Source organism: Papilio polytes, unplaced genomic scaffold (genome assembly GCF_000836215.1).
Source record: "Papilio polytes unplaced genomic scaffold, Ppol_1.0 DF822067.1, whole genome shotgun sequence".
Lineage (NCBI taxonomy): Eukaryota > Metazoa > Arthropoda > Insecta > Lepidoptera > Papilionidae > Papilio > Papilio polytes.
In genome coordinates this window covers 8,398,011-8,413,944 of record NW_013527137.1, presented here as the reverse complement: position 1 = coordinate 8,413,944, position 15,934 = coordinate 8,398,011, and the positions used below count along the sequence as shown (strand labels likewise).

At 32.9% G+C, this 15,934-nt stretch overlaps 2 protein-coding genes across 2 annotated transcripts; both read left to right on the top strand.

Moving 5' to 3' along the window:
• The first annotated feature begins 188 nt into the window (after positions 1 to 188).
• LOC106106969 (zinc transporter ZIP9-B) lies at positions 189 to 4,225 on the top strand. The gene is made up of 6 exons (XM_013287631.1): positions 189 to 482; positions 1,043 to 1,229; positions 1,625 to 1,735; positions 2,795 to 2,933; positions 3,131 to 3,249; positions 3,839 to 4,225. Exons 1-6 carry the CDS (start codon positions 387 to 389, stop codon positions 4,060 to 4,062), a joined length of 876 nt encoding a protein of 291 aa, XP_013143085.1. The 5' UTR covers positions 189 to 386; the 3' UTR covers positions 4,063 to 4,225.
• Positions 4,226 to 7,562: 3,337 nt separating this feature from the next.
• LOC106106932 lies at positions 7,563 to 10,977 on the top strand. Its single transcript, XM_013287591.1, has 6 exons — positions 7,563 to 7,803; positions 8,135 to 8,218; positions 8,673 to 9,394; positions 9,860 to 9,993; positions 10,435 to 10,621; positions 10,783 to 10,977. Exons 1-6 carry the CDS (start codon positions 7,647 to 7,649, stop codon positions 10,975 to 10,977), a joined length of 1,479 nt encoding a protein of 492 aa, XP_013143045.1. The 5' UTR covers positions 7,563 to 7,646.
• The last annotated feature ends 4,957 nt before the right edge of the window (positions 10,978 to 15,934 follow it).

The following is a 15,934-nucleotide window of genomic DNA, read 5'->3' as shown; positions in this document are numbered from 1 at the left end:
CCGACTCTCCGAAGGGACAAGGGCAAGTTGATGATGACTATCATAGTATTGCATTTCATAAGATTATTACAAATGAATACGTTGTGAAGTTAAAACGGAACGTATCGTTTTAATAATAAAAACGCGCACAGCACATCACTATCTTTTATTTTATTATCGTGTCGTGTTGTCAGTTGTCAACTGTCACATTCAATTTACTTTCCATCAAAATTGTGTTGCGAGTACGAAAAGTCTTACAAATGTTGTTTATTACTTTTAAATATATAATGGAAGGATAAATCATGAATTATAAGTTGTTTATTAACATTTAATTAGTACATTACAACTTTAAAATTACCCGTCAGCATTTATATTAGTAAAAATTTGTAATACAATTTTGCAATAAGATGGATGAGACAGTGGTTTTAGTTTTGCTTGTTTTGGTGATGTTGATTGGTTCCTATGTTGCTGGCAGTATTCCACTTAATGTTAGCATGTCTGAGGTAAGTGTTTTGTGACGAACAGACAATTTAGCACTCAATGTAGTGTAATTATTTGAATCAATGCAACTGATCTAATAATCTAGAACTGGCCTATTTACTATTTTCTTGCAAACAGTTACGGTCGTCACGCATGGTTTAAGGATATTGCAATATGTGTTAGAGCTATAAACTCTTATTATAAGTATAGAATAAACTAGTTCTGCAAAGATGCAAATCAGAAACTAAACAAAAAAACTGTTTGCATAATTAGACAGGAAATCCCGTAACAAGATTGAATGGTTAAGGAAAATCTTTATTATTCTATATGCGTCCAACTTTCAATGGATTGTTAAATTTGATAAAACCAAGTGGTGTTTGTTTATTTTTAAAGTAAAAAAAAATAATTATAAAATCGCTTTAAAACAACTGACTATAAACCCATTTAAGAAAACAAGACTTCAAGTCACACATCATTTTGTTGTGAAGCTAAAAACCCTATACTTTATTTAAAAAAAAAATAAAAAAGTAATGTTACATTGAATAATTATATACTGTTTATTATCTGTGATTATTTTTTACAGGACAAGCTACAGAAAGTGACAGTTTTTGGGGCCGGCCTACTAGTTGGTACTGCACTAGCAGTTATAATTCCCGAGGGAGTGAGGGCACTGTTCTCTGAACAAGTGGCACTTGTCACTAAAGATTACACACCAGAGCCAGCCACACATAGTGATTTGCATTCCGTTATTGGCATATCTTTAGTACTAGGTAAGAGGTGTATGTTAATGTTTGTATATTAAAATCAACTATGTTATATACTAGTGGAAAATAATAATTATTTGGGACAGCAATCTACTGCCTAACTACGCGCTAACTACAGTTTTTAACCACCCATTTATGTAAGAACCTTGCTTACTAATATTTATTTTGAATGTTTAGATGGATGGATGGATGTTTGTTAGTGTTTGTAGTCTAACTGCTGAATGGATCTCGATGAAATTTGGCATAGATGTAGAGGATAGTCTGGAAGAACATTTGTTCTTCATATAAACATAAGTAGCCTATTTAGGCTACTTATGTTTATATTACACATGGATGGAGTAGCGGGCAAAAAATTCCTAGTGTAAATTTGTGTAACCACATTTATTTTTTATGTTTTATAGGTTTTGTTTTTATGCTGTTAGTAGACCAATTGTCATCAAGATATAATGACACCACAAATCCTACTGAGAAGAATATTACAGCAACAGTTGGTTTAGTTGTCCATGCCGCTGGTAAGTGTTTAAACCTTTTTCCACTGCGCTTGCTCGCTTCAAGCATATTATTACTATACACAATGATAGTGGGGACTAATCTCATAGTGGAAAAAGGTACACATTACATAAAAGAAATCTTCATTTTTTTTTATATCATAAAGCAAATGAGCAAGTGACCATCTGAGACCGGCAATATAGCGTAGCGACCCTTAGTTGTTACCCTTAGTCAACAGAGGACGAGACACATATATTAGGATAGGAATAGGGAACAGGATATTTCCCCTTCCTATGCGACTCCAGCGCTAAATACACCTTCGCTTCCCATCCTTATGAGTGGGAAGGAAAAGGGACTAAGGGACATCATAATAGATTCACATTAATACAATTGATTTAAAAAATCTTTTAGAACTATAAAAGATTTTTTCGTAAAAAAAATTTTATCAACATGTTGACATAATGAACGAAAACTTTGTGCAACATCCATTGCTGCAATTAGTCGCGACGATAAAACAACGCCGATAGCGGCCCGCACGTGACTATAAACAAGTTACAATTTACAATGTCACGATCATTGTGATTGTAACTTGATAATCAAGTTGACTAATTTCTGAAATTTTACTTAACAATGAATGAAATAATTTCTGGTACTGGTAATTCTAGGGTCCGCATACCTGATGGGGTTATATAGCGAAAAATTCATTAAAACAGCCATGTTGATTAAGAAATGCAACAACAGGGGTTTACCAATAAGATTTAGAAGGGGTCTATATAAAAAATATAAGGCCTCTTTTCTAACATTAGGATAACCTGACTAAGTCAGTTATGACTTATTAGAGATATCAGTCAGATTATCATAATGTTTTGTACATGTATTCTATCAGTAAAAACTATGTTAAGTTAAAGTTAGTACACAAAATTACATTACAGTTATTAATACTTATAATTTTTTCTTCAAAAAGAAACACTGATTGTCCATAAGTCCTATTTTAACCCATAGTTCCAATAATTGAATTGGCACGTTAGTTAAAAGAGTATGCTTGTTTCCCACGTGCCAACTAAACATGAACATTGTTATAGCTGACGGCATAGCGCTAGGCGCTGCGGCGACCACGTCTCATGCTGATGTAGAACTAATTGTGTTCCTGGCTATCATGCTGCACAAGGCTCCAGCTGCCTTTGGACTGGTTACGTTCCTCATGCACGCAGGATTAGACAGGTAAGTGTTGGCTAGATTTATGTCTATACATCTAGTTGGCACGTCGGGCAGAAGAGCACACTTGTGATTGGTGTGCCAAGACAAATATCAAACATTGTCGATTGTTGTAAAGTGACAAGCTACAACCAATAATTTAGTTACAGAAATGTTAGCGTATAGTAAAAGAGATTTACATATGTTTAACTTTTTTTTTTCAGGAATCGGATACGCAAGCACTTGCTGATATTTTCTTGCGCGGCGCCGCTGCTGGCATTGCTCACGTATTTTGGTATCGGCAACGAGAGCAAGCAGACGTTGAATGATTTTAATGCTACAGGTAAGTTTGAACGCCAAAAAGTAATAAAAAAATACAATGTTGTAGTACTTGCAAAAAGTTTTATTATGCTTCGGTTCATGTACAAAGTTTCTCAAATGTCCTAAAATTTCACAGTGCACAGTCATAAAAGTACAAAAATATATTCAAAACGTGTTCGGTGTTTTACAAATAGAATGCTATAGCATTTATAAAGGGGAGTAAAGGACAATTTCTTCATCTTCCTAAGAGAATCCCAAAATACAAACATGTGTCAAATCCCTTAAATTCCGAATAATTAGCGTGGTGTAACTAAAACATTTTACATAAAAAATATTATGTGATTTCTGACATCTTACATATCTGTGTGCTACGTTTTATTCTAATACTAGCTTTTGCCCGCGACTCCGTCACCGTGGAATTTAATAAAAACAAAAGCAAGTAGCCTATGTGTTCTTCCAGACTATGTTCTACATCTGTGCCAAATTTTATCCAGATCCGTTTAGCCGTTTAGGCTACAAACTCTAATAAACATCCATCCATCTAAACTTTCGTATTTATAATATTATTTATAATTTATAATATTTTATATAATTTTATAATCTGTTTCCAGGTATAGCGATGTTATTCTCAGCGGGGACGTTCTTGTACGTGGCGACAGTGCACGTGCTGCCGGAACTGACGCAGCACACGCACGCGCACACACACACGCTGCTGCCGATGCAAGATGGCGTCCCCGCCAAGTTGGGCTACGGCGGCCTGCAGCTGTGCGAGGTGCTCATACTGGCGGTCGGCGCCATGCTGCCGGTTGTGCTCACGATGGGACATGAACATTAACGCACAGGTAATAAAGACGAAATTTCAATAATAGGCGATGGAAGTTTTGTTTTAGCGACATCTATGGAAATTTTTAGGACTTAATCTGATATATGTGGTATATGTCTATTTTGCTTATTATGATGACAATTTAATTTGTTTTTTATTTAACGTATTTATTTGTATAATATTAGTTTTATTATTCAAAAATGTTTTTTTAAATAATCTATTTCGTTATAATATTATTGATATTTAAAAATTTATGAAAACAGATGTTAAAAAGTTTCTTTTCCATAGAGGTCTAATAAAACAAAATAAAATGAAATGAGAACAAATGCGGTTTTAAAATTATTAGTTATTTCATGTTCAGTAAGAGAACTTAAAATATTGTATGAAAATTTTTTTTTAATATTAATACGACATTCAAATATATAACAGCGTTTTAAACCTCAAATTCCATTAATTTTTTGCATCTGGCAAATTGCAAGCTTTTGAAACAAAATTCGTTTCAGTGTTCGGCCGACAGCTGCATAAATTGCTTAAATTATCCTATGTATAAAGTTATATTACAATTATTTGTATATGTGGCATCTATTTATGCATTTGCATAATCTTTTTTGTATATATTGGATTGTTAAACAATAGGAAATTGAGATAGATATGTACATTGATTGTTATTTTAATTGATACAGGAAATATTTTTAAAAGTTCTCAAAATTATGTATTTTTTAAGTGATAAATATGAAATTGCAATATGTATCTAATTTCTTTTGTTAAAAGAAACGACGCACCAGAATCGTGCCAAATAGAAAAGATTACCAACCTTTTTATTATTACAATTAATAAACATTTGAATAAAACGTGATTTTTTTGTCCCATGAAGTACATAACCTTTAAAAATAATTTAATTTTTTGGCCTAATTATTTACTATGAAATTTTATTAGTTATACATTTATGTAAAATATCTTTGTACATTCTGTTTGTTATTTGTCTATATGTTAAGAACCCTAATTGAAAAAATTCGCACATTTATTAGTAGAAAGTTTTAAATATATAAAATAAATAGTGTAATGTGTAGTATTTGCAATGCAATAATTTGTCAAATAGAACATAAATGTATAAATAAAACATTTAATTAAAATTTAAGTAATTTTTTAGAACATATTACTGGTTTACATTTTTATATGTTATTTTAAAATAATACATTAGTGAGAAGTTTTAGCGTAAGTTTTTTTCCTTTGAATAATAATGAGAAATGTGAAAGTCTCCAGCGTCATTCTTGAAATTATATTTTGTAGTACATTTAATTAAAAACTACATGTATGTTGAACAATGTAATATAGATTGAAGCTAATTGCATATTGGTACACAAAACATAATAATGGAGAAAGAATTTTTGAATTCAAAAGTAAATTAAAAAAAAATTGGAGACTTAGTATTACAAAAGTATTGAAAGGTTTGTATAAATTTAGTTTATCGCAACTCTGCTTTTCTGTATAAAAATTATGAAATGTATAGTTTGCCGTTTTCATTTTGGATTAAGTTTATTATATTGTTCTAAAATGCAATACTTTAACAATGCAATATTTGGTACAATATTGTTTGCTGGAGACTTGACTGTGAGATGAACCAAATAGGATATGGAACTAGATGTGTTGAATTTTTGGTCTACGAAGAAAAAGCGATAAAACAATGTTATATCTTGTTGTGATGTTTTTTTTTATTAGAATAAATAAAACAGCTTTTTAAGATATGTGTTTTTATTTTTATCCCGAAGCATAAAAAAATGCAATTACGTTTCACTTCAATTTTCGTTTCTTCAAAATAGTGCCATCTATCGGGTAATATTGGTATTATTTACTCAGACATTTTGCTATTCGATACTAGATGGCGCTTAAACAAAATTTTTGGGATATTCTCTACAATGATAAAATAGTGGTGTGACAATCGCCATTCTCCTAATTAGTAGGAATTTATGGTTATACTAAATCAAAATTGTCATGAACCAAAAATAATCCCAAAAATGGATGGATTTGGATTTGCTTGAGTAAACAGACGTTAAAAAAAAATGACTCTTCGGAGAGACTGAAACGATTACATATAATTTTGAGCCTAGTTTTAAAAATAGACTTACAATTCCTCACTCAAAACTTTGTGAATTTTGACAATCTGAGAGCTAAGATATCAATTATTTAATAAATTGAGGTTACAGTCCGAACTCTCTAATATACAACTAAAACGGATGTTTACCAAGTTCTTTAAGTTCTTATGATTATTACATTTAGTGGAAAATGTTTTGAAGTCATTCATTCAGTATTAATAACGTATTGAGGAACAGTTATATAATTAAGGATTGCCTTATAATACAAAAATACAAATCTTCTTTGGAATTTCAGTATAGAAAAAAGCATTTATTGTAAAGGTTTTCAGAAAAACACATTAAACGTAAGTAGTACATAGTTTATTCATCTATTATGATGTTCTTGAGGTAAGTTTCAGTATGATTGACTTGCAGTAGTTAAACCAAAAATGGAAAAACATCATTAGATTATCTCAATTTACATCAAAGACTAGCTTTACTAATCGCATTTCCATAAATTGAATATTCTTTGATTAAAAATTCAGAAATTTTAAATATCTAGGAGTTTATAATACGAGACTAGGGCGTAATGGTTACCCTATGAAAATATATCACAAAAAGACCCGCGACAAAATGGATTTCCAAAAACAAATTAAATCTTTCCAAGTTGTCAGTCCTAAAATAAACTATTAGAAGATAAATAACATTAAGTGGATAAAATTCTAACGTTAAGAGGCGGGAACTGCCTATAAATTAGAGTGTAATAGAGCGAACGCGGAAGTAGGCTCCGCAGACAAATGTCTTCGCTTGTGCCGACGTTTTTAGAAAAGGAAAATGCGGCAAGATATCGCCGGTCTGTCTGGCGCCAAAGCTTTTCCTTCATCCAGAACCGAAAGGTTACGAACAACAACACAGCTTCACAGAATTTTGCACTTTATTGCCAACACAAAAAGCTTATATTCCCTTGAAGTCTTATCAAAGGAACGGTATTGACTTTTCCGGGCACAGTAATGCGTTTTGAGCTCCCGGTTTTCCTTACTCGCGTTTGAAATTTGACTGTAATTACAGACCTTACAGTATATTTTCGAATGATTTTATGTGAACATGTAATATTTTGTCCATGAGCCCTTGTCTGGGTGGCGCCAGCGAACACTCAAATTTATTATTTTGCATTATGTGCCCTAAACCTGAAAAATAAAGTAGTTTTTCTATTTCACTCCGTAGTTAGGGAATTGTAATTTACGAAATGTTATTTACAAAAGTTGCTACATAAACTATGTTTTTTGGGATAAAATAAAATGAACTAACTTTGTTTCAGCTGTGGAAACTTACGGTTACAGAAGTATTTTTAATTATAAACTCTTTAACATACAAGAAAGAAGTATTTGAGCATGATAAAAAATGTACATGAAATAAACAAGACATTTGACAGACATTTGTTATGAATTTACTAACTATGATGAAATTTAAGGTATAATTATTTGTTATTTTTTATAATTGAACTGTAAATTAACTGTATTCTAAATGTTTCTTTTCCAAATTCTCTGTGTATTTTCAAGTTTCAAAATCATTGAGAATGTCGCGAAACATTCGCAAACAACCGATAAAAATAACCAGTCGTATGAAATCGACAATGAAGTAATAAACGAGGACGAAGTTAATGAAAATTCGCTAGAAAATGGTAAAATTTGTGATGTGTTTCGAAAATCTATGTAACTACAACAATAATACATAAATAGTTTTTAAGACGAGAAAGTATTTGTGCCGTAATGTTTTGAGAAAGCCAGATAGAGTTTGTCTTATAAAATGTCAATTAATACATCTATTTTTGTCCGACTTCCCAAAAGAAGGAGGTACTCAATTCGTCTGTATGTTTTTTTATGTGTGTTACGGCATAACTCCGCCGCTAGTGGATCGATTTTGATAATTCTTTTTTTATGACTACATTATGCAGTGGTTGGCTACTTATTTAATTAATAACAATTATCATTATTATGATTATTGCATGTTAGATGGCGATAGAAAACTGAAAATGTACGCGGAACTTCAATCCGCATTGCGAAATATGAACGCAGCCCAAAAGTTCTTGTTTGAAGGTAAACATATACCTAAATAAATACATGTTAATACAGTAGAACCTCGATAATTCAAACCTCGGTAACTTAAAAACCTCTATAACTTCAAAAAATAATATGTTCCCTTCCCATCAGAGCCCAAAACCTTTACAACATAGACACTTGATAACTTAAAACCTCTATAACTTAAAATGTTTTGTGTTTCCTTTGGACTTTAACTTCGAGGTTCTACTGTATTATGAATCTTATTAAATACTAACTGGCGCTCGCGATTTCGTTGCGTAAAATAGAAAACACAGGCTATGTTGGATTGGCTGGATGAAAACGTAGATTTTAATGGTAAATGATTTTTTAAATCAGCCCAGTAGTTTTCGAGTTATTTCAATATATAAAAAAATACAAATATTTGTTTATAATGTTAGTATAGATATAAAATTACGGAAAGTTAATTATCTTTACATTGAATTTATTTCAGATGCGCTCAACAAGTACATTGCTGGAAATATAACTGAAGATGAAATTATCGACTTATTGCCTAACATTCTACTAATCGATGAAGAAACAAAAAATATCTTTACGCAACACGAAAAAGATAAATACAAATCTAAAACTTGCTCTTATAGAAATGATAGCAATTTTATCGGAACTGAAGACCCTGAATGCAGTAAAGACGTTGCTATATATCTTAAAGCAAACATGCAGAAACACGGTTCTGTGTATACTAAATATTATTACAAACCTCGCAATACTCCTAAACCTAGGCTTGGTGAATACAGACTCGGTGAAATAGAAAATGAAATAGAAACCACTTCAACAATAAAGACAACTACAATACCATTTATAATTGATTTAATTAAATCATTTAAAAATCAGAAAATGTCAAAAACAACGAAAACCTATTTATACGATTACATACCTTCTGAGGTGACAGACGATGTTATAGACGAAACTTCTACTGAAGAAGTTATACAAAACAAGACAGAAGACAAAAGACCTGTCATTGATATACTGACACTTTTGACTTTGCTAGATAATTTGACTAAGGACACAGCACAGACTATACGAAGATCTGGGTGGAGCAGCCCACAGCCGTCAGCGCCTCTCTGCCCTTATACTATCAGTTTCGGCACATCCCCGAGATATAAATACTATTATCCATATTTTGAACGAAACCGCACCGGGACTCTTGTTAATATGGTGATTGTTAAAATTGTATAGTTACTTGAATAACTAGTGTAAAAAATTGAGCCCTCTAGATAGAACAAACTACAAGTATGTAGTCTAAAGCCCTCCAGGTGTGCAGTTTAAACTGTTTACTACAAACTGTGCGTGTGTAATTTTAACTGAATAGTTTAACTGACAGTATAAATTTGCCTACACACGGATAGATTTAACTGAACATTTCTTCAATTATAACTGCGCGTCTGTAGATGGCTTTATGTGTTAATCAATGATAGAACAGTTTACTATTGTTTCTTTATTTTATAAAATAATGAAAATTAAAAATAAATCACTTTCTATAGCTACACAATTCTTACGTATTTAGGAACTTATAAAAGGAACGGCAGGACACCTAATTCTTTTATTCTTTATACAAGCATAGGTAGATTAGTTGACTTAAAGGCAATGCAATCTGTCTATACTCTATACGTTCGTCAACAGTGTTACGTGTGCGGACTGGAAGAAGTTCAGATACCCAGGAGCTCCCTTTGTGAAGACGCCTTCGATCAAGATGACTGGACATATAAGAAGTATTCCTACAAATTTATCAAATACTGTCGCTACGATGAGTATACGTTAGTTTTAGCAATTCATTTATTTTACTTATTAACTAGCATTTTAATCACCAATGAAAACAGAAACATTAAACACAATGTTGACTCGTAATTCCTATGTTGTTAGATTTGACTACTTATGAAAGCTAAATTAAAAATAGATTTATTTTTATTGATAAAAAAATTACTTAACTAATAGCCACATACATGAATTGGTGGTGTTTAGCCAAGTATAATTAATCCTGCTGTACTGTATATCAGGGGCGGCCAAATGATGGATCGCGATCGACTGGTGAACAGTAGATCTTAGGTCTCATTCAATTGACCACCCCTGCTATAACTCGAAACACGTAGAATCATTACTTCATGCTTCTTTGAGGTTAGACTTCCGATAGTTCCATACAACTGTCGTCGACCCTTGGCTCTCTCAATTCGTCAGTATTGTAATGTTCATGTTCGCAGTAACAATTATTGCGTCCACACTCGAGATAAGCGATCGATTTGGGGTCGCTGGACTGGCGGCTGCTCGGTGCGCAGGATAGACGTCAGTGGCGTATATACGCAGCGCACCTGCAGAAACCGGGAGTGGCCTACCAGGGGGCACCACTTTGCCAGCCACAGAATGGCCAGGCTCGAATTTGTGCTCAATGTAAGTTGTATATATTATGTTGTATTTTTTACTATTTTTTTAATTTCACGTTGGCAAAATTGTATATTACATTTACCGGAAAATGTTAACTTTTGGAAAGTATGGTATTTCATTATGTTGACATGTTGGGGAAAAAATTAAAACCACTTTTTTATTTCCAGGGCGTTAAAGACGGGTGTACAATAAGTCCGGGTGCATCTCTGGTGCCACTTTCAAGAGGAGTCTCTTTGTACGCTCGCTTCATTGCCTGCGTGTGTAAGGAGTCTTTGTGCAATGCTGGCGTCTCATACATGTTGCTTTCATACGTACGGTTATTTGCTCATAGCTTGGCTCCTTTGATACTTTTAGCCACGTAGTAGTCACGGTAATAAGGCAGCGGTAATAACGATTAGCTAATGGAAAATTATCGTAATTTTTGTAAAGTTCGTTTGGTTTCGAATAACGTTGATGTGTTTGTGCCTGTTTTTGTCCTATTTTAAATTGTATTTATACGTCCTTGTGCTGTTTGATATTGTTATTGTAAAATGATGAAATCGTCATTTTAATTAAAAGACTTTTATTTTATTGACTCATTATTGCTTAACGCCGAAATTTTAACCTACAAGTCTGTGCTTAGTACATAAGCACCAGCTGTTAAAAACAGAATAAAAACGCTATATACTTTCTTCCTAAGAATATTTACGGAGATGTGCACATTTATATAAGATGGAAAATACATTTTCCCTGGAAAATTCTAAGAGTAATTTATTTTGTGCAACCATTGTGGGAAAGCTAGGGCAAATCAAAATGGCCGCCGCGCCCACCTGTTTGCGTCAGTCTACGATTGGTCGGGGTCCGGGAACACCCCTTGTACCTTCTTGGAAATGTAGAGGTGGCAGGGTTGGAAATAACCTAATACATATTTATGTATCAACCTCAAGATAAGGTGAATAAATTTGTGACGCTTTGGCATTTCAGCCCACGGGACTGGCAAATATATATATTGACATTTAATGGTAAGAATTTTCTTTGAAAATGTTTATCGTAAGAATGAAAATTGAGATTGCGGTAAGATTATTCGCAATAATACGAGTATGTTGTTACATAACAAAAACCGAATAAAAACTTTTCTCATTATAACAAAGCGTAGATAATCAGTATGTTTGTGTGTAGTGTCCAGGGGTCGCAATCAGACCCCTGCGTTGACCGCGCCATACGACACTGCAGAGTTAATTGCATTAAGCTTGTTACGTTTTATTGCACTTCCCGGCAGATAACGAAATTCGATCTTATCAGATCCGGCTCTGAAATTAACGCACATCTCCCGAACTTATATTGTCCACAAATAAAATAGAAATACAAATACTTCAGTAAGCTCTACAAATAAACAAAGTTATTAAAGATGGAAACTTAAATTATCTGGAGAAAAATCCCAATTAGCAACAATATTCAACATTGGTATATATCATTGTTTTAAATTATTATTGCTTGAATCTTTGTGGCAATTGAATTTAACAGCTTCCTAAATATACATTACTTAAAAAAGCCATTATAACTATTAACATTAGATATCCAAACTAAACTACTATCAACACATATATAAATAGTTTTATAAAAGCTCTTAAATAAACAAACATATAAAATATATTAGGGTGGACTTTGGCAGTAAAAATCCATCTAAATGTAGCCAGAGTCAGTGAGGCGTACATCGTTAAATGGCGAGCCGACTGCCTTTAGCGGTGATTCGTATTTATGTGTTATTTTATTGAGTTATCTCCACTAAGGAATCCTCGTGGACATTTGGTTTAGGGACTGAGTGTTAGTTGATTGAAATTTAAGAGCATTTAAAATCTGTGCAGTTAGATGTAGCACTTAGCAAATGACGTATATGCTTCGTTTACCTTAAAATTAATGATTGGAAAATGATTTTAATAAAATGATTTGATGGTAATAAAACCTTAACAGAGTTGTAGTTACATATCTTACTAATATTATAAATGTAAAAGTTTAGATGGATGGATGGATGGATGGATGTTTGTTAGAGTTTGTAGCCTAAATGGCTAAATTTCGATGAAACTTGGCATAGATGTAGAGGATAATCTAGAACACATAGGCTACTCAGTTTTGTTTATTTAATCATGCGCGAGCGGAGTCGCGGGCGAAAGCTAGTACATAATAATGACTTTGTATTGTTTACATTAACAATTTAACTATGTAGTGAACACAATAAATACCGATACCTTTTGTTTTGCACTGTTGTTCAAAATGACTCATTGTCAAACAATTTTATGTTATAGAGGTTGTGGAAACATTTCTTTAAGTTACTGAGGGCCAATACAGAGATTACTTATTTAAGTTAAAGAGGTTGCGTATTTTAAGTTGTAGAGGTTTTGGACTCTGATGGGAAGGGAATATAGTATTTTTTGAAGTTATCGAGGTTCTACTGTATTTCTAAAAGTAATAAGGGCTAATGTTGTATTAAAACTTACGCAACAATATTTCATGATGTTGGCATTCAAAGTTTTTTCTAACATCATTTCGTAACAAATGTAGTATACATTTTAACCATAAACAACTGTTTTCTATTCAAAAATTTATAAATTCATGTGTTCAATGATACGAAGACGATATCGAGTGATAAAAACTCGCATGTTACACACGTTGCTAAAAATATGAATAAAATAAAACGTCATCGGAGAATGTATGGATGGCTGTATGGTAATGCGAGAGTCAATGAGGCGTGCGCCCCCCTCAGACCTTAATCATGGGGGAGGGGAGTGGTGAGCTTTGATTTATTTTCGGCACTTAAGTTGAATCGCTTGTTTAACTATCAGATTGGTATCGGGGTTTTAAAGGTATTTTTCTAATATTGCTACATTAAAACATATATTTTCTCTTATATAAAGTTGTCCTACAATAGATTCAAATTGGCCGTGAAGATGAAACGATATGATTAAACATCTAAAGGATTTACGTTACCTAGAATTGATATCAATGTTTCATCTTGACTGCCAATTTGAATCTATTGTAGGACAATTTTATTTAATTTTAAACGTATTAACTATTTTCTTTCAATTACTTGACTAAACATCTCAGGTCTCTCCGTTTTTAACTTTATTCAAGAGATATTTTGGGATTTTATCCTTAAACCTGGCCGTTTAACATAACCACTTAACATAACTAACTAATTATGAGAGTATTAGAGTTTTATGCCTAAACTACTGAACGGACCTCGATGAAATTTGACATAGATATAGAAGATAGTCTGGAAGAACACATAGGCTACTTGCTTTTGTTTTTTTTTATTCCGCGCCGACGGAGTCAAAAGCAAAAGCCAGTTTTCAACAAAATACATCTCAAAATTGCTAACATTTTTAGCAACGCAATTTCGAGCATATAAGAACGTTACATTTATTTACTGATTCTTTTCTCAGTTCGGCAAACAAAACAGTGAAATGCAACTTAGAAAAAGCCTCCCGCGACAGATCGTGCGCTTCCGGCGCGCCATTTCCGCCGTGACGTCATCCGGATCCGCCCTACGAGTATAACGATAGAGCAACTACGAATTTACTACTATAAATCCGGGATAGAAAAAAAAACTAAAAACAGTAATTTTTATTGTTGTTGAGAGTTCGAAATTTAAAAAAGCATCAAGCTTTAAGTAAGTTACAAATAAAACTAGTATCAATTGAAAAAATATATAACAAAACCAATTCACCAAACTTTACTTATTTCTACCGATCCAAACTCTGCGTACTTGGAAGTGCAAGTGGGTTTGATGGCTTTAATTACTGCATAACTAACACGTTTTAATATATTTAATGACTGAACTTACAAATAGATTGCAGTTTGATCACAAATTCATACATTCTCTGATGTTCCAAATTTGTGGTCACAACAAATCGCAATTTGTTCGACGAAACGGGCCATTGTGCTCTACGAACGTTTGCTCGTAAACTTTTATTGTTTACTTGATATTATTAATATTTATTTGGAAATTTGGCAATCCACTTCGTCCGAAATGCAAGTCAGGAGCTCCCTTTGTTATGTGATTGATTCATATTTCTTACTGTCACGAAATAGCTTGCTCAGAGGGCACTTGTATAACAAAGAAATCTATCTCTTGCAACACAAAAACAAAATCATTAATAACATTTTTGCTTCGGTTAAATGACTTTCAAAATTATATAGTGAAAGATAAAATATTAATGTTACTATAATGTATTTGTATTTTTTTTTTTGTATTAAAACAATTTGGTTTGGTGCAAACATCAAAACCAAAGTCAAGCAAACCATTTTCTCTAATATTTCTTTCTTACTTTAACACAATGATTTTTTTAACTTAGCTATCAATGGCATTTTTCTGAGTAAATTATGCAATACACAGCGAAAATGTTATCAATTTTATCTTAAATCATCCACTTGCCCTTATCGCTTACGGAGGATCGGCACAGTATGTGCTGCTCATCCATACATCTCTATCAGCCGTCATATCTGAGTCCACTCCTTTCTTAAGCATATCCTCTTTCACACAATCCATCCATACTTTTTTCGGTCTTCCTCTTCCTTTGTAGCCATCCACATTCAATCTTGACACTTTCTGGTTTATGTCCCCATCATTTCGTCGCATAACATGTCCATACCACGCTAACCTTTTGCTCCTCAATTTCTCCACCACTGGCGCTACTTTCAAACTTCCTCTAATGTACACATTCTTAACTTTATCCATTCTTGTCACACCATTTTTTTTAATTCAATTTTATCTTACAAATATAACAAATGGATTAATTACAACTTACGCAAAGATAATTTCTTTGTTCTCATTATTTCGAAGACAATAAATTTAAAACTAAACATCACCACGGGCATCATTAAATTAACAATAAAAAGTTTCGCCTTGCCTTTAAAAACACAGACAATTAATAATGGTTTCGAATTAAATTGTATCTCCGCAAATGTAGTTTTCCCGTTGCCCTCCGAATTACACCCCCATCAACCATCCCCCGGGGACTCGTAACATTTGTTATTTTAACCATTAACAACATTTTAATTGTCACCGCCGCTACGTTGGCGCTACGCCCGAGCTACGACCCAGCTACGAGAGACCCGAGTTGTTTTAAGTAAGTGCTGACACAAAGGAAGAATAAATAATAAGGAGCCAAGTTATTAAATCAATATTTATCGAAAACAGTATATCTGAGTAGGGAAAAGCAGTTTTTATTAAAAGGGTTGGTGTGATTTCATGTAATAGATAATATGAAATTTTTATAATGTTTTTATGTTTTTTAAAACTAGCTTTCGCCCGCGACAACGTCCGCGTGGAATTAATAAATC

What these genes read in the sequence shown, in the direction of transcription:
- LOC106106969 (XM_013287631.1), top strand. Translation starts at nt 387, where the DNA reads ATGGATGAGACAGTGGTTTTAGTTTTGCTTGTTTTGGTGATGTTGATT. An exon ending in TGGCATATCTTTAGTACTAG is followed by an intron (nt 1,230 to 1,624) that starts GTAAGAGGTGTA and finishes TATGTTTTATAG; the next exon opens with GTTTTGTTTTTATGCTGTTA. An exon ending in TTTAGTTGTCCATGCCGCTG is followed by an intron (nt 1,736 to 2,794) that starts GTAAGTGTTTAA and finishes ACATTGTTATAG; the next exon opens with CTGACGGCATAGCGCTAGGC.
- LOC106106932 (XM_013287591.1), top strand. Translation starts at nt 7,647, where the DNA reads ATGTTTCTTTTCCAAATTCTCTGTGTATTTTCAAGTTTCAAAATCATT. An exon ending in TGAAAATTCGCTAGAAAATG is followed by an intron (nt 7,804 to 8,134) that starts GTAAAATTTGTG and finishes ATTGCATGTTAG; the next exon opens with ATGGCGATAGAAAACTGAAA. An exon ending in GGCTCGAATTTGTGCTCAAT is followed by an intron (nt 10,622 to 10,782) that starts GTAAGTTGTATA and finishes TTTTATTTCCAG; the next exon opens with GGCGTTAAAGACGGGTGTAC.